This window comes from Phaethon aethereus (genome assembly GCF_964289735.1).
Source record: "Phaethon aethereus genome assembly, chromosome: 3".
NCBI lineage: Eukaryota > Metazoa > Chordata > Aves > Phaethontiformes > Phaethontidae > Phaethon > Phaethon aethereus.
Genome location: NC_138576.1, coordinates 61,552,460 through 61,580,391, shown reverse-complemented (window position 1 = coordinate 61,580,391; position 27,932 = coordinate 61,552,460). Strand labels below are relative to the sequence as shown.

General features: G+C 42.0%; 2 protein-coding genes across 2 annotated transcripts in view; one reads left to right on the top strand and one right to left on the bottom strand.

Annotated features, from left to right (window-relative positions):
* The window catches only part of ECHDC1 (ethylmalonyl-CoA decarboxylase 1), a gene marked incomplete at both ends in the record, with an annotated part of 31,129 nt that extends 12,128 nt beyond the window's left edge, over nt 1-19,001 (top strand). The window contains 2 exons of the mRNA XM_081998179.1: nt 34-114; nt 18,596-19,001. Of these exons, the coding sequence (XP_081854305.1) occupies nt 34-114; nt 18,596-19,001 (487 nt within the window). The remainder of the gene's footprint in view (nt 1-33; nt 115-18,595) is intronic.
* A 5,761-nt stretch (nt 19,002-24,762) lies between these two features.
* Nucleotides 24,763-25,821, bottom strand: RNF146 (ring finger protein 146; the record flags this gene model as incomplete). The annotated part of the gene is made up of 1 exon (XM_081998178.1): nt 24,763-25,821. The coding sequence occupies one exon, from the start codon at nt 25,819-25,821 to the stop codon at nt 24,763-24,765; it is 1,059 nt and encodes a 352-aa protein (XP_081854304.1).
* Nucleotides 25,822-27,932: the final 2,111 nt, after the last annotated feature.

Here is a 27,932-nt window from a genome sequence, read left to right as displayed (position 1 = left end):
CATGAATTTTGGTTACAAAACTCTCTTGTGTAGATTGCCTTTGATCAGTGTTGCACTAGTTCAAGGAAAAGCTGTTGGAGGAGGAGCAGAACTTACTACGGCATGTGATTTCAGGTAAGATCAACAATTTGAGCAGCTGTCATGTTGGGTCAGTGATTTAATGACTGTGCCTATGAAATATGGGAAGCTTGAGGTACCAGTTTTATCAGGAGTCAGGTCCCTGAATTACAAGGCATTGGGAACTGGGCTTTGACAGCAGACTTCACAGGAAATGAGTTTGTGTTTCCTGATAGTACACAGAGGAAAGGTTATTTACTGTCAGGTTATACAGTTTGCATCACTGTATAAAACAAGAGCACTGAGGAGCTTTAGCAACTGTCTGTGTCGTAGACCAAGTGGGTCCATCTTCTCACCCCTGAGTGAGATGTTAGGACTGCAAAGTTGCATAACCCCTTATATGTCTTTATGTGACTGTCATAACTAAAAATAAATAAATAAAACTCCCCATTGGTCTGGTATTTCCTGTTCTGGGTTTATTATTTGTAACATAATTTTGTGCGGTACAGTTTTTGAAACAAGAGTTTGAGGTGCAGAGGAAAGCAAATGAGGTTCTGTCCTTGTTTTTTTCCATGCAGATGCAGGGATTTGCCAGTGTGAAACAACTACCAAAAAACAGAGGACTTTTAATTAAAAAGAGGCTGTATGCAGAACAGGAACTGGAAGAAACTAAAATAATAAAATGTCACTTTATTTAAACAGTTGCTAATGTGCGATCAGCCTACAGGTGTAACAGGATAAGCACTGCGTGCAGCCTCTCTGAAAGTGAGGAGCTTATAGTGAAGTTTTTATCTAAGTGAAGAATCTAAGTGCTTTTTAAGAGGACCTTAGTGCCTGAAGTGGGAAAGGAATTATCTAGAACAAGCTGAAAGTACTTACCTTCAAAAGTAATACTAAGCAAAGTAAACTAGAATATTACAGTACTGTTCCAGATATCAGGAACTGGCTTTGGATAGAGGAGATGGTATCTGCATTGTCTGAGCCACTCAGAAGCAATTCTCCTTTGCTTTGAAACTAGATGTGGCTTGATCTTTCTTCATATCTACACAGCACCTGGTGAGCTGGAACCCCAGCTCTGACTGTGGCCTCTGAGTACGGGCTGTGTTATAAATGACAAGCAAATGTGCAGAGAGGTAGCGTGTTTGACAGCTGCAGCGCTGACAGGAGAATGCACCTGGGAGACTTAGCAGACCTTTCTGTATCTGTGAGTCCGTTGACGGAATGTGAATCCTGTTATCCCTAAATAGGAGTTTAGGGAATGTGAACATAACAAAATGGAAATCTTTTTGCTTTCTAAAATATGTACTCTCTACTTTTACTCTAGCTATGTTGTTTGACACACTGTGTAATTATAGTCATTGTCAAGTAGCTCTTATTTGCATGAATTGAGCAGCTGCAGTTTCTCTGATGTGCTGCCATAATTTGCATAATAACTACAGCTGTTGATCCATCTTCCATTACTTTTTAATGCACCCATCCAGTGCAACTAAATAATAGCAATTCAGGAGCAGCAAATGGGACTTAATTAATAACAACAACAAGATAGAGAAACATACTCTGTGCTGCTATTGCTCCTGAATTTGGGAACTTTAATACTGGGGAACAAAATCTATGCTTTTTTGAGGACTGTGAATAGATATTAGTGGAACAGGTATTCTGTCCTGAGTCACTAGATGCCAAAAGAGGAACTTGAGAGCAGAAATCAGAGAGGTTTGTTTTCTTCGTTGAATAAACTGTTTGGACATGTTATTTTTTAAGAACAGAATGAGTGAGTTATGGCTGCTTTTAAGTCTAAGTTTTCAAATCCACTTCTATTTTTCACAGTTACCATGTAAACTTCCAAAGTGCTTGGTATTGGCCTGAAATATTTTCTTATTTTTATCTCTGACAGTTTGTACTATGTTAACTACACTGATACTGTTGAAGTGATTCACTTGAACCAAAATGGCTTATGTCCCTTCTGTAAAATGTGCTCTGGCAGTATGATGCACATCTCTACTGAAGTAGAGGTGTGGACAAATCCAATTTTTAAATAGCTGAGGTGGCTTAATATATTACTGATGTATTCTTCCAGTGGCAGTTCTTGTGGTTAATTGTCTCTTACTCTGTTTTAAGCCAGTTCATGGCACATTTATTGCTGACATAAGGGCAGTGGTGAAAAGTGAAAGCATGTTGGGTCACTCCACCTTTGATTTGGAGGAAGATACCTTCTCAAAACATCCTCTTCAATCTTAGCTGCTTTATGGATTGTTGCAGTATGACTCTGTAAGAAGCAATATCCTTATGAAGATCATAAGCATGTGACTGAAAAAAAAATCATTGTCCAGACAAGTGCAAGGTAATTAAAATCCTTTCAGACTTTTTCTGATGTGAAAATTAAGAATTCAAGGCTTCTGACACTGCAGTTATTTATCTCAATTATTTCTGTAAAACCATGCATGTATGAAACTTGTTTGGGCAGGTGAGCTTTTTAGTACAGTTTCAAGAAACCTAGACTTTTTTCAGTGTGCCACAGTTGACTATTCTCTCTGAGCCTGTGAAGATGGCTCGTGGGTTCTGCTGCCAAATGTCAGTGTACATAGCAGTTCTGCATGACGCTGCAGCTGTTTCAGTGAAGTGCACAAAATGACTGTGATGTTGGATTCAGTGATGCAATTTCACAAAAAATTGACATGAAACACCTGTTCAGAGTTCCCTGTATGCAGAAATTTGTACATGTGTATCTTGTAATCACATGATGCATGAAGTTATTGAGAACTGATGCGGGAGAGTTGGTTATGGAATTTGGACAAGAGTTATAGTGGGTTGATGGGCAATAAACTAACAGATACTGGGCAGAGACAGTTTGGTAATGAATCTGTGCCATTATCATGAACACAGTAATCTCTGAGCACAATAGCTGCAGTACCAACCAATAGCCAGAATACTTAACTTAGAAGGCGACAGCTCAGAATTCAATTTCATGTTGGTGCCTTCGAGAAATCTCATGGGGGTGGTGCCTGTGTAGGTCTTTTAGACACCTCTACAACTTTGAAAATTTGGTCCTACATCACTTGGTGAATGGACTTCCGTTGTACCTGGGTGCTTCTGAAAAATACAGTCTGTTCCCCCCAACCCTTTTTCCTCTCTGCTGCTACTGCAGTCAAAACAGAGGTGTGCCACTGCCGTGTGAATCCCAATTAAAAGGTGGTGTCTCCAGGCAGAGGATGGAAGTGCAAAGATGGAAAGCTACCCATTCCTTTTACCATTGATCTCAAAGTAGGATCATAGAGGCAGTGATATTCTTTCCTTTTTTAGAAAATAATCAACTACTATTTCTTCAGCTGTAGTTGACGTTGAACAGTTAAATTGCAAAGGGCCAGTTTCATTACTCTTGCTAGTGCTGAGCAGTATCCTACCTCATAAAAAGCACCATTGATTTGAAGAAGCATTTGCTTTCTGAACAGGCTACTGCCCTGTATCTGTAGGAATGGCAGAATCAAGCTTTTAACAACCATGCATTTAGTGCATTAAATGTCATTTACACAAAATGAAAGGGGCAGAAGAGAATATAACCACTAAATAGATGTAGGCCCACTATGACCAGCTTTTCAGTTGTAGGCATGCATCCTTACATTAGGTTACAAATAAATTGTTTCTCCTTTAAAAAAGAGCGTGGGGGAAGCTGTAAAGACATTAGTATTCTACAGCAAACTTTTCCAAGAATAGGTTTCAGAATGTCAGAGCACAACACACTAGCTTCTTTGGAAATATTTTGCTGTATGTGAGGATTTGGGCTTTTAGTTTTATCAAGAGAAGCTTTTAGGTACACAAGGTGTTGCTGTTTGAAATAAAGGTGCCTCAGTACCTAGTAGCTCTTTTCACTAGGCAAATGCATGATATGAATGTAGTGGGGTGGGGTTCACATATTCATGAGTTCTTGCAAAGTCCAGGCTGACAAAGCACTTTTCATCAGATGGAACACCATAATGTGGCAGCACATCATCAGGAGGAGAATCAATAGCCAATCTGAGAGTGGGTTCTCACAGCTTCAGGTGCCTGCTCTATGCCATAGATCACTTTTTTTTTTTAGTTATATAAAATTTTCTTGCTTGTGTGTGTATATATATATGTAGAACCTTTTTGAAATCAGTTGGCAATTCTAGAATTCTGTTGCAGTCATTCATCACTCCACATTTTTAGAGCCCTGGGAGGTTTGTTAGTACAATTTTCTGACAAATTTTCAGAGAGATGATTACGATTTTAAAGGTTTCATGTTGCCTGCCTTTAAGAAGGCTGTTTGTATTTTTGACCTGGCACACCTGACACGTGGTTAAGTAATTGCAGCATTCCTAGGAATGGACTTGAGAGCTTGTATTTTTGGATTTGTGTTTATGGCCTGGTATTGGGGTTTTTTTTCTTTATTACTAGTTTTCGTTTGGGTTTGAATTTTGTGTGTTTACAATCTTCCAAGCAAAGGATTTTTCACATAGTCTACAGTTCAAATTTACCACTGTTGGATTTTACTGGAAAAGTAAGTAACAGCAACAAAGCATGAATTTGAGTTGCAGGTTTTTTCCTGAGGTTTTCTTTTTGTAGGGATTTACTTCATTCCAAATGTTGTTTTTTTCCTTTGGGAGGCCAAACCATCTTACCCTGGGTGAATGACATTTTTGTTATCAGCACGTGTCTACATTTTAGGCTACTTCTACCATGCAGTCTTGCATCCTTTCTGTTGAACAATCCTGTCTGCAGCTGATTTGCTGCTGCACAGTAATAATAAACAGAGATAGCCCAGATAATGGAAAACTTGGATAAGACAGATTTTAGGGAATGCAGAGCTGGACCCATGCTGATTTTTGGTGGGACACCAGGCTGTCAGGGAAGTGTTTGAGGTTTAAGGATAATTGGTTTCAGAATAGTACAAATGCACTGAAATTGTCCGTTATGCTTGCATCTGTGGAGTGACTAATCTCCAGTTTAGATAAACTGCCCGCAGGTGTTTGAGTTTGACGTGCCACTGCTGATCTTTGCTACCAAAATAAATTTTTTTTGTGTGTGTGAAATATATATTTTGGTAGCTCCACAAGTTGGTTAATATGAAGTCTGAGAAGCACTTACATATTCCAGTCTGCTGATTTTGAGGTGGGATTATGTTGAGTTGTGATTTCATGAGAAGGACAGACTACCTGAAAGCTCACCTTGACGTGGGAGAAGGATGTCCCTGCTGCTTATTCCCAGCTCACTGCTTACCTCTGGTTTGCCAAGCACCAGTGAAGATACCTGTGAGAGTCAATTATCTCATGAAAAAAGCAACAGAAAGACTAAATGTTTCCTGTTCTTACAGTGAGTTAAAGTGGTTTGTAAAAGGATACAGTAATGGCTAGAGCCAGGGTAGAGGAGGAACTCAGCCTCTTGGGGAGGGGATGGGAGTACAGTCTTCTCCTTTTGGCTGTAGGGAGTTGTTAGATAGCCTCAGTTTCCCCTGAAGGCGCAGCTTTAAACTGCTTAACAGCTCACAGAGAATGTTTTCCATAGTCCCTTTTATTTATCTCATTTTTCAGTCCTGTCTGGACTTGAAGGACTACAAAAAGAATAACTCTTGCTCTCTTTAAGGCTCCAGGTAGCAATATAGTTAACATTGTAGATATTTGAAGGGTAATCATCCACATCAGATTTGCTGTTCATTGAAGTGACCAAATGTTCCTCAAATGACTTGATTTCCCTGTGTTTTTGCAAGTGTAAGCAGATGTTGCTGTGTGGATCTCAACCTACTTTGATTGTAAACATTGCCTTCACAATTGCAACTTCCAGTCATCCCCTTCACCCCGTTTCTCATTCCCCTCATTCTATATCCTTGTGGAGATTTGGAGCCCGGCTGGCTGAACCCCGTGTGCCTGTTCCTTCCAGACTTACCACAATTGCGTGAAACAGGGCAGCAGGCTCTTTGAACCTATAAACCTTGGAGGCTTCAGCTTCCTACTTCTTCCTGTAGTTAGTATGAAATGAATTGCTATTGCTGTAACTCAGCTGTCACTGTAAGAATAAATAAAATTATAAATTCTTACATTAAATAAATTGCTATTGTGCTTAAACTGTTGTATGTTTAAGCACTTCTAGTGTATCCATGGTCTGTTACTAGGTATTCTCCTTCAGTTCTGTTTTGTGTGCTGATGTGGTCATATCAATAAACAAAAAGCAAATATACAGGCTGAGGAAACACTGATAATTTCAATTAGTGTGGATTTGTGTGCGTGAGAGAAAGAGAATGATTGTAAATAAAAAGATACCAGAGGAAATTATACTTTTGATGATAACTGGTCACACTCTTAGGCATATTTGTGGAAGATGTGTTACAGTTTGCTGAAAATGTGCCTGTTTCTTGTGCAGCTAGTCTGAACATACCGTCAGTGATCTGAAGCTGGCTTTAGCTTCCCATCAATATAACTAATGTGCCATACTAAAAAGTAAAGAGGTGAAGAAGCTAAGTTACTGTTTAAATGTAGAATTTTAATGTGAAATTCTCTATCCCATTTATGCATTTTTTGAGATATGTCATTGTGCTCCCTGCCCTGCCTCCCAAAAAAGCAGCTCTGAAATCATATATCATATCTGGAAAATTTAAATCTTAGGTCACAGCCACTGTGATCATTTAAAAAAAAAACACTACAAACCTCAGCATTTTTTGTTTGACATTATTAACCTGGTATCCTGACAAAACGGCAACATTTCATTATAGTGTCATCACCAGTGATTTCAAGTAAGCGTATGATCTCGTTCAGCTTTAGTCAGAAGTTGTTGTGTAGGATGTGCAAATACAGCATCGCTAGCACTGCGCACAGCGACAGCTGAACTTCAAAATGTGTCTCGTTACCCTGGGTCTTGTGAAGGGTTGTTAGTTAGTGCGAGGCTACGATGTATTTTAAATCCTGTAGTGCTGCGGGTTGCAGGAATGTGATCTATCAAAGCCATCATAAAGGATTAGAGCAACTCGAACCTCGCATCTCTTAGGGCTGATGTCAAGAAACACTGTTCCTTTCCGGCGGCCGGGTTCAGGCAGTGGGGTGATCTTTGCCTTTTTGGCACTTTAGATGCCAAGCTCTGAGCCAGTGTGGGGGTGCTCACCCTCCCCCCCCGCTTTCTGGATCAGCAGCAGAGGTGAGGAAATATGACCAAAATGGTCCTGCTTTAAGAGGCTCTTGCATTTGGTCCAGGAGACTTTTGTTTTGTTTTCTATGGTCTTGATAAACATATTATGACAGGCATGAAGATGTGGGAAACTGAGGTTATAAACGTGGGCATGTATGCTGCACAAACGTGTGCACATAATTTTAAAAATACAGTATTTTCAATTTGAAGACAAGCTCCAGTGTACTTTTTTGATTTCTAGAGGAATGCTGGCATTCAGATTTGACTAAAAATTTCAGTTAAACACCTTTACCTCCAAGTGGTCTTTTTTCATCAAAGAATCTGGTAAAATATCACTGGATCTTTTCTTACGGAAATCTTTGCTTTAGTCTAAAAGGCATATCTGTTGTTGAAAATGTTTGCTTGAATGAAATCCAAGTAGCTTCAGTTCCTTTTTTGGAAGGAGAGACTCATGTAACATTTTAGATTTCCAGCATGAGTAATTTTTATGTGAGCATTATTTTGGCGTTCACTCACTTGTGTATTTGGACTCTGGCAGCATGTAAAGAGCGGCTAAAACCCGCTTCATGGGTAAGACCCAAGTGCTCCGTCAAGATGAGAACTACTCTGAAAATAATGGTACAGTAACAGAGGGTGCAGCGTGCCTGTGCCTGGGACCCGCTGACACCAGGGGAATGGAAATCAAGTAATAGCTGGGAATTAGAAGAGGAGGAGAGTGTTGGCAAAGTAGGGGAGGAGAAGTGGAGCGGTACCCGGCAGATTGCTGTTGTACCGCTGCGGTGAGAAAGGATCCAGGCGCTACGTTTTGAATGACGGGGCCTCAGTCCCACTGCATGTGTAACTACCCGCTCTATTCTCTCTGTTCTCTGTGCTCTCAAACTGTGGTACGAGCCTTGTGTGCTTTCATAAGCCTTTGTAAAGCCACGCTGCTCCTTCCCCACACGCATATGGGGGTTGTTGTCAAGCAGATCCAAGGCAGCACCCACGGACGGGGGGTTGTTGCTGCTAACTGCATAACTGTAAAAAGTCTCTGTTTTCCCCGCTTGGGAAGGGCCCTTTAATTTAATCTCTCTGCTGTTTTCTGGGTCTCCTCAGCTCACTTGGATGCTGAGGCGTGAGGCGGGGTGTGAGGGAACAGAGTGTGGCTTGCGCAGCTTTTCTGTCGCGTCGCAGCTTGCGAAGGGGCCACGCGATGTGTGCGTGCCGCCTTGCCCGGCGGCCGTGGGGGGCTGCGCGAGCCCCCTGCCAGCCCCCTCTCCATCTCTGCAGCCCCCTTCCATGTACCTGCCTGGCACCCACGGACCCCTGTGGGAGAATAGCACCCTGGGCCATGGGAACCCCTGTGAGCATCACGTGTGGACCTCAACAAGTATCAGCCTGGGAAATGGGACACGTTTGCTTTGCGGTTTGGTCAAACAGTTTTCTTTTCTGTCAGTTCATTAAAAAAACAACTGGGGGAAAGAAAAAAAAAAGGGCTCATCTTACTTCCTTTAATACTGTTTGTGGAGGTTTAATCAGTCATGCTTTTTTGGACCCCTGTTTCTTGCTCTGTGATCTGTCATCTAATTCAATTTTTCATTCCTGCTACAGAAAAAAACCTCTCTGTAATTTCCAATATTCAGCTTCATTTATCCCTTTTAGAGGAAAAGTAGCTTTTTATAGCATGCTTTTCTCTCTCTTGCTTCTGTGAAGCCACAGTCGAGAAAGTGTCAGCCTGAGGTAAAGAGTTAGATTTAAAACCCCTAGTCCAGGTCTGCTGGGTGAACCTCCATCTGTAGCTGACTTCTTGGAAGATTCTGGTCCAGAATGAGATTGGAAGAGCCGTCTGCGTGGATGGCAGCCAGTGTGACAGGGAGCACCACCTGCAGGAGACTCTTGGGGAGCCCTACCTACCTTGTCCTGCTTGAGGCTGCCCTTGCAGGGTATTGGCCACAGCTTCCTTCCCTGTGCTTCTTTCCTTCCGTGATCCCTCTCTCAAATTAACACTCTTTTTGGCCCTCTTAGCCACTCTCCTTTGATCAGGGAAGAGCTTAAGAATAAACCCTTTTTCACTTCTCTGGTCATTCTTAGGCAGTCATGTCTGGGCCAGTTTTAGTCTGGGTTTTGCCGGATCAGAGAGTATGCTCTGCTGCTTTACCATCCTCCTTTTTGCTGCTGATAGACCTTTTCTTAGTTCTTCTGCAGTGCAGACTTTGCCTTTGATGAGATGCTGGTTTTTGGGGCATGCAGATTTCTGTATCTGCCTATTATAACTTAACTCCTGTTGTCCAAAGGATCTAGTAACAATATTATTTTTGTGCTTCTTCCCTGGAGTGGCTTCCTTTGAAACTGGTAATCTTGCAGCCTCTTTGAGTTGACTCTGTTCCTTTTGGAGGCTCATCTTCTGTTGAATGTCCCAACATTTGGGCAATAGATGGTGGAGTTGTCCACACCTTAAGCTCCTGTTTATTCTTGGAGACCATATTGCTTCTAAAATGGCTCATGTCTATTTAGCAGTTTCTGCCCCGATGTCCCTGTGTTCCACTTCTGCCTCCAACTCTTCTCTTGTTACTCCATTTTCCCCTTTTTTGATCTAGGACTCCACTTTTCAGAATTTTAGCATCAGCCAAAACTTTTGTGTCTTTAGATGAAAATATGACTTTGTCATTCTTTCTTCTGCATTTGATTCGATTTGATTCTTGGTGATATGAGAAAGCATGATAGAGTCACATTATAAATGGTTAAGGTTTCCTTTGCAGAGTGCATCTCTCATTGTTTAGTTCCATCTGCTGCTCTCCAGGAAGTGGCCTGGGGTTGCCCAGCCAACCCAGAAGAACATTAACTCTTGCTCAAGAAAATACATCTGTAGTTAGGAGTCTTTTTTGGATCTGATTTCGACCCTGATCCTTAGGGTTCCGTAAAATGCATTGGAAAATCTGACTGGAGGCCAGCAAAGGTAGGTGGTAAAGGCAACATGTGCTAGGAAGACTTGAGGGATTTTTCTAGGCTACTTTATGTAAAGCTTGATTCTTAGCTTTTGTTGCGAGTGGGGGAGAAATGGATGCACTGAGTGTTACAAAATAGTTCAGTAACTATAAATAAAATTCCATACAATCTGTAAGGCAATTTAAAAAGACCTGTGAGAAAAGTGAGCTCTCGTGTTGGTGAGATTTCTGAGGCTGGCATCAAGCCTACTCCTTTGACACCGAGTTTTAGTGTGCCTAGAACACTCTGTACTTGGGAGGCTTGGTAGGTTTGTTGTTTTTTTTTTTTTTGGTTCTTGGGTATCAATTTATTTAAACCTCAAGTAAAGAAAGTGTATTGTTTTGTGTTTGGTTTTTTGGACCAGATGTTCTTCAGAGGTCCCTTCCAACCCCTACCCTTCTGTGATTCTGTGATTTGAGAGCGGTGACTTTCTGGTGGGCTTATCAGAATAGTAGCTGGACCTACTTCTTTCCATTGCATTCCCATAGCAAAGGTTACAGATTAAAGCTCACAGACAGGAAAGATCATTAATGTGCACAGTCTTCTCTTATCTTATTGAAATTTGGGATTGCAGAGCAGCTTTGTGCAGTTATACCTAAGATAGGCACAGACTATATAGTTCTCCCAAACTCTCCTAAACCATTTTGTCTTCATTGTTATATTCTTCAGTGGTTACCATTTAGGCATCTGTCAAGTGAGTATCTGTGACTAAAGGATTTTCAGAAATAGCAAAAATTCGGGGGCTTTTTTTTATGATGGCAGTCTGCACGGACTATCGCCAAAAGCATGTAGGACAAATCCCTAGTTTTATCAGTTTTACGGTATTTTCACTTTGGAAGTCTCGCTTCGTGTCGCCAGAGCTCTGAAGCAGCAATTGCTGTCATGTCTAATAGTCTTACTCTTTCTCTGCATAGCGCAGAAACATGAGAAGCTCTCCATGAGAGAGAAGATACGGGAGAGGAGCAGGGGGAATTAATACTAGCAAGCTGTGCTGGGAAGGAGCAGAGCAGTCATGGCTGGCCGATATTCACTGTGTTTGTTATAGTTTGAAAATCTGCTAAATATAATTAGCAAGGAGTTATTAAATGTATAATCAATGCTTTTTGATCCTTTAAAGCCTGCCCAATTAATCAAGTGAGATTGAAAGATAAGTGAAATTGTGACTAACTCTTCTCAGGATGAATCAACTTGCTAATATTTTTAGAGAACTAGGGGGGTTTTTTGGTGATAGAGGGTGTAGTAAGATAGGTGAATTTCAGAAAAACCTTCAGCAGTTTTGTCTAGATAGTCCCTTTACAGAGTACGTAGGTAATTATTTGATGGTGTAGTGATAAAGAGACTGACAAGACACTGCACTGGATAGGCAGAGATGGATTAATTAGTCCCAGCTTGCTTTTTTTGAGGAGACTGCCTTATTCTTAAGGGTCTAATTCTAACAGCATCTGTCATGAAAATTGAAGTAAGGACTGGAAACGGCTTATCAGCAGCTTTGCTGACTAGCTAAATTATTTTAGTGTAGTACTGCCTATTTCTTCTGCAGAATATTCTTCCCACAGTATCTTGCTGCTTCAACATTCATTTTTATTGCAAAAATTACTGGTTAATGCAGTTGTTGTTTTAAGGTGAGTTTCTGTAATATCCATGGAAGTCTTGTGTGTTGGAATATTGAACGAGGCTAGAACTAGTTTTTTTAATTAAAAATAAAACCTTATATACTGTGCAATTAAATACTGACTTAAGTATTCCTAGCCTTTCCAGTAAGACTTATGGTCCTAAGAATATTTTGAGAGACTAAATACGTACACAAGGCAAGCTGTCACTACTAGAACACAGTGTTGTCATGTAATTATAATATATCAGTATTTAGGTTTCCAGGTTAGGTCTCCACAGGCTGAACTGCAACTTTACCTGTAGTCAATACTCTTAATTTCAGGCTTTCTGCAGCTTTGTGAAGATACCAAGGCAGTGGTTCATATTCAGGTCTTGTTGTCAAGGCTTTACTAAGAAATTACTTTAGTTGTTTCTGGAGAAGGTAGGGATGAGTTTTGCAGCAAATTGCCAAGGAGCATTCGTATACGAGGCCTCAGGAATTTGTATCTTAATGCTAAGGAAGTCCTGTAGTTTCTTACATGTGCATTAACATCTGTCCATGCGTGGTGGGGAGGATAGGTTTTACATATATTAACTGGGAAGGTACGCGATACCTGGTGTATCTTTCCAACTCTGTAAGATTTGTAATGCAGATATCAGAGGTGGACTGAGCACTAGGTATGTGTTAAAACTTGCAGGGCCACCTGCCATGCTGAAGCAAACAGGGAGAAGCAGCTAGCCTGGAGGTTTCCAAACCGCAGTATGTGCTGCATGAACCGCTCAAGACAGTGTGCAGTTACAGCCGTGCATGACTGCTTGTGCGATGGTCCTTGCCCAAGCTGCAGGCAAACAGCACCTGGAGTCCCAATTTAATTGCTCCTTACAGTGCAGCCTGCAGGGCTGCCACTTGCCAGGGCAGGACCTCTCGGTGCCCGTGCCTGAGCCAAGGAACTGAAGCTCCAGAGTTGGCTGGCTGCATTTGCAGCACAGTGGCTGGAGGCATCAGAGGAGGCCACCAGGACTTGGGTTTTTGGACAGGGCAGGTGTTCCCAGCATGTGTGGCAGCCACTGATGGTAGGTTTGCTCAGCCCCATTGCTTCCACAAATGGCTGTAGGAAGAGCTTTATCCTGCTGTTGGCTGAAGACCCGTTCACACACTTGCATCTCCTTGGGCACAGATGGACCCTGATTTTCATGAGCCATGACAGACAGTACAGGAGATCCCAGCTATTCAGATCCTACAGTTGTACTGAACTTTATCTGCCTATGGCAATGCTTTTGCCTCAATGAAAGATTCAAGGTGACTTCTCTCTTTTGTGGAAATGCCTTCACATCCAGCTACCTCATCTGAACAGTTGTTATGTTTCAGCTGTCCACGTTGAAGCTTTTTTTTTTCTTTTTGGAAAGCCAGAGAGGTAGTATACTGCCTAGAAGATATTATTTGATTTATGTGGTGCACTGGACCAACCTGAAATACAGGACTTCTGTTTAACCACGGGTCAGAGCTTTTGTTGTACAGATAAAGGAACAGGTAGTTTAGTTCTTACTCTGATGCTATAAATTTAATAATCACAACTCTCCCTTGCTTTTTTTTTTAACTTACTGTAACACCCTAGCTGACTAAAAACATCCCATCTACTGCATGTGTTCAGCAGCACTTTGTGTGTAAGAGCAGCACCTGTATTTTTTTGGTGCGTTTTGCATGCATCAGCAAGAGGAGAGGGGAGATCACAGATATTACCTGTGTAACTATCTGTTTGCTGCCTGAGTCACAGTCACTCGCTACAAGAACCCACCACCAATACTGGGATCTCCTGTGCCCCTTGGGATGCTGAAGAAGTGTATGGAAGATGGAGTGAGGCTATGAGATGGGACGTGCAGGTGAAGCGATGGCACAGGGACTGTATTTTGAGTGTTGAGAAGGTGCAGTAGGAGAACAGGGAAGAAGTGGACAACGGACTCCCATCTTTCTTGCTCACTTAAGGTCCAGCATGCATTTGAGAGCTGCTGCTGGGGTGGATGGTCCTGGTAGCACTTGCCAAGCGCAGTTACAAAATCTTAAACTAGTTACATCTGAGCTTTTGTCATTTGCAAGCAAGGTCATCAAATTTTCATGCCCATCCAGGAAAACAAGCTCCATGTGCATGATAAACACCATCCACAGGTAATGTCATACCTGACCTCTAACAAATTCTTGAACTTGCACTCCGCAGCAGTGTGTAGCTTAAATAGCTGTTTTGGCTACATGTCAGCACAGTGCAACTGTTATTTAATTTAACAAGCGTTAATTAAGCTGATATATTGATGAGTGTATTAGGAAAGCGTACAAGTTAGGGAAGGTGTATGACTGGATTGTACATCAACTTTGTTCTTCTGTTGTTTGCTGGTTAAAACAAATGTTTGGCCCCTGATAGCCTTCTTTCTGTTACTATTTTCCTGGTGGTTTTCTTTTTTCTTTAATGTCTGTCTTTTCCTGTGCTTAAAATAATTGCGTGTGTGGTTTGGATGGTTGGTTGAAAGCCTTTGATATCAATACTGTATTCTTGCTGTCTTCACTGAGTAATGACAGTCAGCCAACATGCATGTGTGGCTGACCATGACCATTGCCTTTCATTGTGTCTGGATGTCTTGCATCTATGTTTTGCAAAAATGTCTCGTTGTATTTGAAAATTTTTTATTATTTCTATAACTCATGCTCTACAGCGTGTTAAGATTATGGATGTCTTTTAATTGTATCCCAAGGTCTTTAACTGTGTTTTTTGGAGAATTTTTCCACTTTGTGTTGGTTCAGTCACCTTGTAGATAGTGTTACCAAAATTTATAGAAGTTAGTAGATTGGGTGAGGAAACTTCCTATAACCCAAGGCATAAGCTTTGCTTATTATTTACGTTGACTGGTAGTTTGAGAGCAGGAGGCCAAAGTATTTGTGGGGGAGATAAAAGTCATCTCCTGCAGTTCTGGCTGCCCTCTCTCAGTATAACCATAGCTGAAAACCAGGTGCTGCAGCACTGCGTGATGCTGGCTGCCTCCCTCCATGGTCTGCCAGTCTCAATGCCAGCTAAAAGGAGAAGATGGGCAGTCAGGAGCTGTGTCCTTACGTGACGCTGGGAGTCAAAGTGGATGGGAACAAAATCCAGGTTGCTGATGGCACATTTAATGTTTTAGGCATCTTTTTTTTTTTTTTTTCCCCCCCCTCCATTGTGGGTTTCAGAAGCATAGCAGTAGGAGCTTTTAAAATGCCTAAAATAGAGGATGGTATTTGTCCCTCCCTAGTAAACTTCATTAATGCCTTTGCCTTGTAGAATGCTGAATATAATTCACACCCCAAAGTCAAGGAAATTATGAGGCAAGGGCAAACACAAACCTTAATGTAATCTTAATTCTGAGCAAGGAACTGATTATACCTGTTGGAACAGTTCAGTAACAGGAGTACTATAAAAAGCAGGTATAAAAAGCTGAGAAAATAGATTTTTGTTTGCGTTTTCAGCTTTCACTATATATGCTCCAGCTTCAAGTAGCTGGGAAATACTTGAGCAAAGGAAAGTATAGCTCTTGGCTCACAGCAAGTGCCACCTTTGAGGAAGCAAGTCACCTGGATTTGCTAGATTGCATTGTTAATAGCAAACAAGGTTTTCTTCTGATATGTGTTGCTGGTGACGTGATGTGACATGAACAGTTGGTAGTTTGTGGGCGCAATGAGATGTCACAGAGTGAAGGAATGCCCCGATCAAAGTTGGAAGGTTTGTAACATTTGGCGTGTCTGAGAACATTTTAAAAAGTACAGCAGGAACATTTGCTGTAGCTCTTGTTTGCTTTAGGTGACTAACCCAAAATTGGATTTGGCCCATGGTGCCTGTGCTTCCTCCCTAGGGGTGTTGTAGTGCTTGTAACATGGAAGTACAATGTTCTTAAAGAAGGTTTCACCTGCACTTTGGTGCTTAGATTACCTTAACCTCTTCCAATTTAAGTTGTGAATATTTTGCTACCCTTGACGTTTCTGAAGGACGTTTCTCTGGTTGTAACGTCTTCAGTTACTTTTTACATTAATAAATATTTTTTCAGTATCGTCATGCAACAGATTGTCTTCTTTTTTTAGGGCAGGGAAGGTATGTGTCTAGGACCTTAGTGGTATGACCTTCCCCTGGGAAACAGGAGACCCAGATTTTCATTCTCTTGACCAGGAAGACAAGAATAGGCATACTGAGTCAAATCAGGGTTTATTTTGTATTCATCTACTATTCTGTTTCAAGCAGGGCCAGTATTAGGTGGATATGGTATAAACAGCTCAGGAACAACACGGTACTTCTGTCTTTTCAGCTTTCTGATGTCTGCCTCTTAGAGTTTAGTAATGCTTGATGTACTTTCCTTACATAAATTCATCTAATGGGAGAACAGATCTGTCATGTCTTAGAAGGTAGACTCAATTCCTTTCATAATATAAAAAGGGAAATATTTATGCCAGGATGCAGCTGGTGATGTTCAGAGCTGATCCCAGGCTAGCTTGGCAGCGGCATACGCCTCTTCAGAGCTGAGCTCAGGACTCCATTGCTTCCTTGGGCGTGGGGACTGAAGCGAGCGGTGTACCTAACAGAGAGCGCAATGGGTGATTTCTGTAAGAAATGGCGTGACAGCTGTAAAGCCTGAAAAACCATAGATACCTTTCTTACGCCATAGATACCTTTCTTACCTTTACACCTTCTACTGACCACCAGTTATCTCGGTATTTTCTGTGGAGTTTGTTCAAAGGAGAGTTGTAGGGAGAGGTGAATCCCAATGAGATCCTGGAAGTTGCAGCCTCACGGTCTCTCTGTGGATTTAGCTGTCAATTGTTTATTTTCCTTTCATCATGTTTGGTTCCATTTTCTCAGAGGGAGGTGAAGACTGCGCAGGGTAGCAGAGCCTTTCCCGCACGCTCAACGTTTTCAACCTTTTTCCTGTTGGCGCTGGTGGGTCTGCTGTGCTTCTTACATAAAATCTGACTTCCCTTGTGAACTTCATAGGGCATCGACCCAACTTCCCAGATGAGTCCATATGCTGCCCACAAGACATTCGCCGAAATGCCTGTCCTTAAGGCCTGAACCCAGGCGCCCGGGGCAATCTCAGATTCAACATACAAACACAATATTGTCCTACTGACCTGTGCTGGCTGTCTTAGGAGACTGCCTACAGATTGTCTAGCATCAGATGCCTAGATGCGTATGACTGCTTTTTAATGTTTCACATTACTCAGCACAGCTAGAATTAAACGCTTAATAATGTTTTCATTATTGCTTTCCCAGTGGGACACTGGGTGTCAGCAAATTGCAAAGTAAGCTGAGCCAGCAAAGGAGTTTTGGAATACTTGCAGAGTCTTCCTTGTGGAAAAGGAGAGACCTGAGATCCCTGGGATTTGCTGGGTTTGGGAAGCACTTGCTAATGTTAGCTAAAAGCCTCTCCTCCCCTGCAATACTCTGCTCTCTTCCTTTTGTCACACAACCTTCCTCCACTATCTCTACAAAAAGGCTTTCATGCAATCTGGCATGTCAGCTGTTGCCTTTGTGCATTGTGTTGGGTCTGGGATAAAGCGTAAGCTCTTCAGCCCTGGTGCTTTATAGCACGGTATGAATGCTGATGGTGCTCTGGTTAAGAAAAAAGCAACCAAGCAAACTTAACAATTAACAGTAACTAAGCAGATTTGGGAACTGGGAGTTCCTAGAAGTAGTTGTGTTTTTAAAGATTTTATTTGTCTTTCCCTTTTTAAAGGTGTCCACTTCGGTATTTTCATTATGGAGAACTGCATTGTTAGGAAACAGCCTTCTGTGTAGATCTCAGGATTACATGATTTATCGTCAGAAAGCCAATTAGTGCTTGAAGGAGAAGCTAATCTACTTCACAACTATAATTTACATCCCTTGTCTTACAAGCAGCAGCAAGCGACCACACTGCAGAACAACATCTTAAGAAAGAACAAGTGCTGGGTCTGCTTCTATACATCTTTTCTATACGTTTCTATTTCTAGAGGCTTTTTCCACTAACCTAATGTGTGTCAGTGTGAACACTATGTGGAGAGAGTACAATCTGCTGGAGCAGAGCTCCTCCAGGGAGATAGCTTAATTAGTCCTAGGGCACGTTCTTAAATAAGGGAGTTGACAGACTGTAGAAAAGAAGCAAAAATGTGAAATCTTTGAAAAGAAGAATGTGACTCTACCTTCTGGAGCGGAGCAATTCTACTACACGCTGTAAGGCATAAATAGAAAGCAATTCTATTATACGTTGTGAGCTGTAAGTTGAGCATCCATCCTGGCTTCCCTTGCTGTGGTGAGCAGTTAGAGATCAAACTCACATGGATCCTCTAAAGTACGGAACAAGAAAAAAACCCAACTATGCTATAATCAAGCACCAAGGTGCTGACAGAACCTCCCTGGGACAGATCAGTACGAAGACCATGATCCATCCTCTTGAGAAATACATTTTGTACGCTAGTTTGCTTGGATTTTACCCCAAACCCTGCTGTTTCAGGCATGAATTAGCACGGCAGTGTTGGCACTGTAAGTGTAAGTGTAACGTGCCCTCTGTCTTTGCAATTCTGTTTTCAAACAGTTCTTGGAACTGACTACAGGTATCAGTGTGGGCACTAAGCATCTTTACTTGTGGCCGCCAACCTATCTCATTTTGAGAAGGGCCAAAAGCTTCTGCTTAAGGCACCAGGCGATGTAAAACTTACGATACTCCAGCTCTGGCTGTAACCAGCATGCTGCCGAGTTGTATCAGCCTTTGGAAGCAGAGGGGAGGAGAAGACAGAAAATCGAAAGCCGGGGAGCTGAAAACAGAAGTCGATGCACGGATTGACCTCTGCGTCTTTGTTTTTCATCAACAGGTTGATGACGCCTGGGAGCGAAATTCGGTTTGTTCATAAGCACATGGGTCTGGTGCCAGGCTGGGGAGGAGCTGCCCGGCTGGTGCGGATCGTGGGCAGTGGGGCCGCCCTCCGGCTGCTGAGCGGGGCTGCCGGGGTGGACCCCGAGAAGGCTCTGCGCCTTGGGCTCGCCGAGGAGACCCTGTCATCTTCGGATGAAACCAGGGCGTTAGAAGAAGCCCGAGCCTGGCTGAGTCAGTACACGGAGGGTCCAGCCAGTGTGATTCGGGCTGTGAAGGAGGTGGTGACAGCGGGAAGAGAGCTACCAGTGGAAGCTGCCCTAAGGACAGAGAAGGACATTTTCGGAACCGTATGGGGTGGGCCTGCCAACCTGCAGGCATTGGTTAGAAGACCAAAACATAAGTGATGGTCGATGCCTAAGAAATGTTCTTGACCTTTTTGCAAACAAAGCTTTCACTAAAGCAGGCATTGAACTGAATAATTTAAGGACTTGCTCATTTAAACTGGCATTAACATTCCTGTTGTTCGCGTCAGGCAGACGTATTTGGTGTGCAACCACAGAGAAATCCCCGGCAGATTCTCTACTGTCCTAAATCACCCACTAGCATGGAGATTAGCGAAATTAGTATGTAAAGGTAAATACTGTGCTGAGAATAGAACTATAATTCTTTTGGAATGAGGCTGAAGATTATTTTCTTTGGAGTTAATTTTGTTTTTCTAACTGGCATGGAAATTAATTGCTTGAAAGAGATGAGGTTTATTTATTTGCAGAACAGGAGCATCTAAAGCTCCAAAATACAAGTTCTTCAACATGAAACCAGTGTCTTTAAGCAGCTTTGAAGGGATGATAACTTGTGAGATGATAGCTTTTGTTTTTTCATTTTCAGTCAGTTCTTTGTATAATTGCTGAGAAAGTATCCAAAGATTTTAATGGTGATTTTTAAAGGAGAGGCTCTAATTTACGAGGAGCTTATAGCCCTCATTCACTGACCCTGATTCAGGTCTTTAAATGCATTTAGGTGTCTTCTCACTGCTTGAGGAACCAACTAAGTACCTACGGATCTGCACGTTCCCGTAGCCTGGGCCTGTGCTGCTGAGCATGTGCAAAGCTGCTGACCTGATTCTTTACATAGAATCCAGCTGAAAGCCTGGAAGGCCATGATGTATCATGCCCCCGGAGGGGATGTCCTCGACTGACTGGTTGGTCCAAGTACTTCAGCATTCCGGAGAGACTTGTGTGTGTCTGTCTGCATCTCACTTCAGAGTATTTTTACTGGGAGGGCAATATTTGGGCTGACCAGAAGATCTGGAACTCGGTCTCCGCTTCATGCCGGTGACTGTGCAAGTAATTAGATCACTCAGTGGGGAGGGTTTTCCCTTTAGAAATTAGAAACTGACACCAAGTCCCTGCTTTGTCAGATGATTCTTAAAATGAAACATCTGTGAGAGCAAAACCAGGCAGACCTATCTGTGATGGAGAGTTTCCCGCACTGTTTGTCAGGATGCACTTGTCTCCAAGGCCACCAGGGACTGAGATCTGAGCCCAGGACCAAAGTACTCCAGGGGAGCATGTTAAGGAGGAAACTTGGGGCTATGTGCCATTGACATGCATTCTCGCTCTGACCAGCCATAACCAACTCCAGATACATGGAACAAGCTCCCTTAGGAAAACGTGGCAATTCCTTGGATGGAAATCCATGTTACGATTTCTGTCGTGTGGGAGGATTCCCAGGTTTTAGACAGCGAGGTAACAGTACGTATGTTTGAGGATCTTGGGACAGATCAATGCCGGGAATTAGGCCTGGATTGCCTGTTAAGATTCTGCAGCTTTTGAGCAGATGCTGTGCTCTGCTAGGGGTGTTTTACCATACGGCTTTCACAGCGCGGAGTGTGTATAGCCTGAAGCAACCAAAAGAAATGGTGAAGAAAGGGATGTCTTTTGAGCTGGCACCGCAGGGAGGATAAGGAACTTACTCTGCCCTGTTGATCCTGCCTGCATGCCTTCACACCCAAAACAGCTGCTGGAGGAAGATTTGAAATCTCCCTTCACAGAAATGAAGTTCACTTTTTACTTCCAGGTTAGAGAAGAGACAGGAATGGGAAAATGGGGAGAGAGTAGTGATCTGGTTTGCGCCTCTTTCTCCCCCCACCCCTTTTCATCCAACAGCTCAGTTATTTGTCCCTTGTGCAGCTGGATTCTTGCCCGTGCTCTAAAGGGCTTGAAAGCCACGACTTTCTGAAGTCCATACGTTTTAAGATAGGCAGTACTTGACTATTCAGTAATGAAATTGTCCTGCTTCTCATGAAGTTCCTTAAGATTCGTGAGGGATTCCAGACTGCCAACATCACTGAACCTTAAAAATACGCTCCAGTCCATACTCATCCAACTTTTTGAAGGAATAGCGCATCATACTCTTGTGAGTCAAAAAAATTTTCTGTAAAAGAGCAACTGTTTATGTCTTTGCTAGTAACAAGAATAAATTTGCCACTACTACTACTATGATTATGTTTTTAAAATGGGTGTGAAAATTGCTTAGAATGAGAAGCATTCAATGAGAAGACCATTGAATCTTTTTTTTTTATTATTTGTCAGGTGCCAGGCTGTAAGGCTCATTAGTGTATTTTGTGTACTGCATGACAAATTTGAAAGGGGGTAAATTGTAGCAGAAAAGCAGAATCTGTTTTACTTGCATGTTTTGAACTAGATTTGTGCTGCCAGTAAGTGAAACTCAGTATGTACATCTATTGGGGACCTCTTTCCATTCTGGTTTGTAGACAATGAGCTTACTGCTCATTTCAGCAAATGCATTTCCCCAGCCATCCTCTCCGATTTGTATCAAAGGTCAATGTTTGCTTCTAAGAACAGGACAAATAATAATTAACTAGTACTGAGTAAGACACTTTCAGAAAAGGTTACAGAAACTCATTTTGTCCTCTGGGCTGTTAGAATCACAAGTATACCAAACATAGCTACAGGAGATTCTGAAGATAACTACAGGTGTTTTGATCAAGGATTTTGTGAGCAGGCTAATAATCATATCCTCTGGTTTCTCTCCTGTTTTAAAAGCAAGTACAGCCTTTCGTATGAAAACTGGCATAACTAACTTAACATGTGTGCTAGCACAAGAGCTCCAGACTGACTGAGATGAAATGGAATCCCGTTTTACTGATTTCAAACCTAAATGCTTTATTTCATAGAATACTTGCATTATCATCTTAGTGGCAAACACCCATAAAACCACCAGCTGGTAAGCCTTGTATTTTCTTTACAATTGTTAAAGACTGTAAGCTTCATCTCAGTTTTTGTTCCCCTTCAGAAATGACCTAAAAACAAACAAGCACTACATGCAGAAAATAAATTAGAAACCTCAAAACTGATACTCCCAGTCTCCTAATTAAATGCTTTTTTTATTTCCTAGGGGCTACTTTGCCAGCTCCCTCCTCAGCAAATGAGGTTTCCTATTACATTGTGAAATGCCTGTCTGGCTTGCCTCTGAGTACAGGGACAGCCCGAGTGCGTAACGGGGGTGCGGATTCTGCGCCAAACATTTAAAGGTCAGATACTGCAGATCACTTTTAGCAATATAGATACTTTATCATATTTGCTGCTGACAGAAATACACTTACCAAATGGGCAATCTAGGTAAGCTAGGTGTTCTTGCTGAAGGCTTGGTTCACCGTGTGCTATTTTTACCATGACAGGATTCCTGTACCTGTGGTTATCTGCTCTTCTGGAAATGAAGAGATGCAGTAGATTTTATAGTATTTTAATTTCATTTTTCCTTTCCATTCTGCTCCACTGTCCATTTCTCTAGCTATGCTGTACAAGTTGAAAATCACTTAATGTATGGAGTTACAGAAAACCACATTATGCGTGTGGCTGTGGCTTAGCTAAAATTGACAAGAGGACACGCCTCCTACTGAAAGGAATAGTTTAAATACAAGATGGGAATTACAGGTTACTACTTCTTCCTAGCTTCATCTGGGGAGTGCATTTGCCACTCTGATGATTGGCTATTAAGCCCTCATCAGCCTTACTTTAAATAATTTTAGTACTTCACAGCTGCAGTCAGCCAGGAGGAGCCACAAGCAGCAGCACAGGTGTTTGGCTGAGCAGAGGTCAGCCTCTCTACTTTGGCCAAGAACACCCAAGGCTAATCACTGATAAAATTATTTGTAGACTGTTCGGGCTGAAAATCCTGAAATTAAGTATATAGTGAGTCAAGTTCTTGTATTTTGCCTCTTGCTTTCTTCAATAGTACATACCCTGACACAAAGTAAGATGTGTGCACATAGCAGAAGTGTTCTTACTGAAGGTTTCTGTGGCACAGAGTCAGACTTTGACTAGAGACACTGTATGCCAAGTCAAAACAGAGAAATAAGACGGCTGGCAACTAACAAATAAAAGAAAAAACCTTCCATCCTCTTTCCTTCTGAAGTCCATGTTACTGGCTTATTTGCTTACAGAACTGGAAGGTGATAGTAAAAACCAGTGATCAAGAGCACCCATTCCTAGCTGAGAAAGAAGGAAATCTTCCTCATTCCATCCTAGTCTCCTCTGCACACTCCATCGTTCACTGACCCACTGATCGTACCTGTGGGCAGAGGAAACTAACTGGAGGACTGTCACAGCTTTGCCCAAGATTAGACACATGAGCTATCATTACAGGAAGGAGAACATATTAGAAGTTTCAATCTACCATTTTTAAAAATTAGGTCTTTTAATTCCCTTCAAGTGGTTGGTTGCCTCCAGCAACTTTTGTCTGAAGATGTGTGGTAGCTATGTATTGGCTACTGTCTCTTTCTATTCAGGGATAAATGTACTAAGAATTGGAGTTTAATTAGCTTTATTTTAGTTGATTCTGGACTCAATCTTTAATGCTGTTTCTCAATTTGAAAAATGTAAAACTGCCATACACAGAAAAGACAAGCTGTGCTTTTCAAGATCTGGCTTCTAACCTTCTCCAATATGCAGAAGTCAAGTTTGTAGCAATCTAGAGATGCATTTTCAACACAAGCACAAAACTACCTTTCCTGTGCTGCCAGTAGTTTTGCTATGAAGAACAGATAAACAGCAATATACTCCTTGACATCCATGTTCTTTGTTATAGGGTCAAATTTGGTAACTTACGCTCTTTTATTTCAACATTTCTGCTGTTAAAACAAGGCTGTGTGTGATATTTCTGCCTGCCGTAAAAGTCAGGGGAGTTGATGAGCTCTTCAGATCGAGACGTGAGAAGCCTGTGTGAGCATTAAGCCTGCAACTCATCATTTTTCAGTAGAAAGATACACTCCTACAGTATTGTATTTGAGAGACAGCCTGTCAAGCATGCAAGAACTTCAAGATACCACTCAGAGCCATTCCTCCCTTTTGGCAAACACAGGAAGCTGTTCTATGACAGTTTAAAGCTCTTTAAAGTTCCTCCAGTGAAGTTCAATTAAACTGGAGACATATCTATGATTGTTACTGATAAAATGTAGTTTTATTAAATTATAAATTCCGTAACAAAAACGAGACAGATCAAGAAAGACCTCAAAAACAAAACTACAAGGACTAGATGGCAAAGCCACAGAAAATGCCATGAAGAGCATATAGGTAAGAATTTGCAACAGAAGTTAACAGCATTTTTACATTTCCTTTGAAGGAAGGTAAATGATTGCTCTTCTCTAGTAAAAACACATTTTTAACTCCAAACTCACATCTATTTTCTCACATTAAATTAAGCATCCTGCTCACACCCAATATCTTGCCTGCTCCCACATTGCTTTAGTGTTCTTTTCATACATCAATCCATGCAGAAAGTAGTAAGACACTTAATGCAACAGTCAGATAATGAAGACAATTCAAGTTGTACAGTAGATATACATTGGCCAAAAAGGGTTCGAGTATCTCCCAGGGGAAAATGCTACAAAATAAACACAAGACATTTTCAAGAAAACTGGGTATTGCTAAGCAGCTTTCAAACCATTAACAGGACAACCCAGTTTCCTACAGTTAGAGTCTTCCAGCTGAGACATGTTAAAAGACTTAAGTTAAACAGGCCAAATCTGTTTCTCCCCTTCACCCCACCCTCCCACCAAACACACTGCTAGGTTTGAGTGCAATGCCAATGTGGACAGAAAATTTACAGATACAGGATCTAGTTTTTAATCGCATGGCTCTAGATTTAAACTTCAGTGACAGTGCACTGTCCATCTGGCCTTCTAGATCTTACACTTGTGTTTACCACCCCGCCCCCTGCCACTGGTCTATCTGCTCCTGGCTGGCTTGCACCAGCATTCAAGTGTCTCTGCTGGACAGAGGATGGGCGTTGCTGAAGGTGGGCAGACACATCCTCACTATCGCTGCTAGCATCTGATTCGGTCTCCTCAACAGAGGTGTCAGGGGCTGGCACCCTACCAGAAGATGATGACTCGTGGTCTTCTTCTCCCTCTCCCCTATGACTCCTTTCAGCCATACTGTCTCCATTTATTTGCAAGTGGGCAAAAGAGTTCTCTAGAGAATTGCTTGCATCTGGTGATGGCGTTGAAGGACTCATCAGCTGACCATCTAGGGATGGCAGGGGCCTAGCAGAAATGGGTGCTAGAGACTGCACAGCTGCAGCCCCTGGAGTCGGCGTGCTGTCTGCACCATCAGCAGAGCTCTCTCTTGCCAGGTTGACGGTGTTAGCATCACAGTCCAACCTCAGCCCAGCCACTCCCTTCTTTGGTATATCTATGATGTCCCGTTTTATTTTTCTACGTCGTCCGTGTTCATTTCTCCTATACTGAACCATATTTTCAAGATCTGCTATGTATAAAAAACCAGCGATTAGCATTTCGGTGCTCTTTTTACCCTTGGAAAAGGCATCTTCCAGCTCTCTGCTGGTACGTTCATCATACTGCCACCAACCATTTCTACCTTCATAGTACCAAGCATACTCTCCATTGCCTCTACTGGCTGCTTTGAGTTCTTCTGGTGACAATAAGGTTGGCTTATCAAGAAAATCCTCTGGAATCTCCTGCCGGCAGAGTGCACATCGTTTCCCAAGCCAAGAAGCTCCCTTCACACACAGATAGCAGAAAACATGTTTGCAAGGCAGACTTACAGGATGGACACATGTTTGCAGACAGATAGCACATTCGGGGACTGTCAGGGAAGGTGCTGCGTTAGCACACGACTCATTTGTCTTCCTATTTGTGGGAAGCATGTTGATCGAATGATCTATTTCGCCACAGCCAGCCATCCTGCAGAGGATCAAAGATAGATTTAAATTAGTTTATTGTGTGAACCTAAACTGGCACCTTATATCACCTGTGACCTCAACAGCCACAGAATGAGATGCTTACCTTTAATTAAGGTAAATTATCATTTATTAAGCTGAGCTCAAAGAAACTGACAGGTTAATATTCTGTTCCTGAGCTGACAGACTAATCGAGTACTGGGAGAATTTCTTTTGCTCATCACCAATCTGTATCTGTTTCACTTTCAGCGTGTTAACATGCCAAGTTAGGAAACAAATTTTGAAATTTCCTCTGTTCTTTCTCTGAAGTAGTGTTGATTAATGAACCTCCAGTCAACCAGTTACTTTGGAGCCGCCTCAGGAAATTTAAAGAAGCTACCATTCTTTCCTCAAGAGGTGATCTAGCTGCAAACATTGAACTTAACTTAAAACAATCTCTCTTCACATGGCTGGTGACCATCTGTTTGATTAAGGGATTTCCTGAACAGTACCTCAGAGTAGGTTTCCACAGTAGAAAATGCGCCTTGCAGCAGCACCCAGATGAAGTATTACCCCACTCTGTTTCTTAGTCCCCGTGCACCACGGTATACTATCCCTTAAACTGGTCTCAGGAGAACCACAGGGCTGCAGAAAGAACCAAATTTGAAAGCTGAGGTGGCTTTTTCAAAAGATAGATACCCTGGATTTCTTTTTCTTAAACATCAAGTGAACTCCTTGATACAGCTGAGTGCATCTCAAAAGGAATCACTGCAGCCCAGCAGAAGCAGCAGTGTATCACAGAAGATATGTGACTGGTCTGTGAAGTCATTGCCTCTACCTTCTCTGGTCATATCTTATTTCTGTCATTAAAGATGATTTTTGTAACCAACTGTAAGAGAGCAAGGAGTGCAAAACTGTGTCACTTTGGTACTGTGTAGGATTTCAGTAGTTGAAAAATTCTAGCCTAGATATGGAAATGCCTTCTCAACTACATTTTTTTGCCACAGCAATCTTTCACAGTCTGTTTCATGGTAATTCTCCTGTTATGTTCTTATTTATTAGCAATGAAAACCAAACACCAGATATAAAATGAAGGAGAAGAATGGGCTTTGGGGGATAGGGCCTAAAAAAATGCCTTTTTTTTTTTTCATTTAAATGCCCAAGGAACTTTGAGACATAGGGCCAATATATTCAGCAGAACAGCCTTTCAGTGAAACTAGTCTTTGTTGTACAAGCAGCAAGGAATAGTTCATGCAAAGTTATCACAGACACGTGGGTCCTTTAGGGGTCATGTAGTCCAGTCTCCTGCTCCACATGGCACTACCACAAATACTAGATCGATCAGCTATGTCTTTGCCGAGCTAAGTTTTTTTGAAACTTGCAAGGATGGAGATACCACAACCTCCCTGGACAGCCTGTTCTAGTGTTATACACATTTCTAGCAAAATGTGTTACCTCAAGAGAAAATGCCTGCTGTTACTGCAAAAGCCTCCACTGCTTTGAACATCTTATGAATACATGCTGGGATTAAAAAAAAAGATTTCTTATAAATACAGATTGTGAAGCATAATGTATTAAGTGCTATTTGTTTAAAAATTTATTTTTGTATGCTGTCTGTTCCCTTCCATCACTATAATTTCCTTTAAAAAGACTGATGCCTCTTTAATCCATTTTTTATCAAATCATTCTTTTAAAAGCTTTCTATCTCAAATATCTTTCCTGAAGTAACACATAATTGTATCCACTATGTTGCAGTTTCATATCTGAATTTCTTTCCCTGAGATTAAAGAAAAATCTGCATACGAGTTCTTGGACTACTGTGTCCAGCTCTGGAGCCCTCAGCACAGGAAAGACATGGACCTGTTGGGAGTGGGTCCAGAGGAGAGCCACAAAAATGATCAGAGGGATGGAGCACCTCTCCTATGAGGACAGGCTGAGGGAGTTGGGGTTGTTCAGCCTGGAGAAGAAAAGGCTCTGGGGACACCTTATTGTGGCCTTCCAGTACTTCAAGGGGGCTTAAAAGAAAGATGGGGACAGACTTTTTAGCAGGGCCTGTTGCGATAGGACAAGGGGTAATGGTTTTGAACTAAAAGAGGGAAGACTTAGACTAGATCTAAGGAGGAAATTTTTCATAA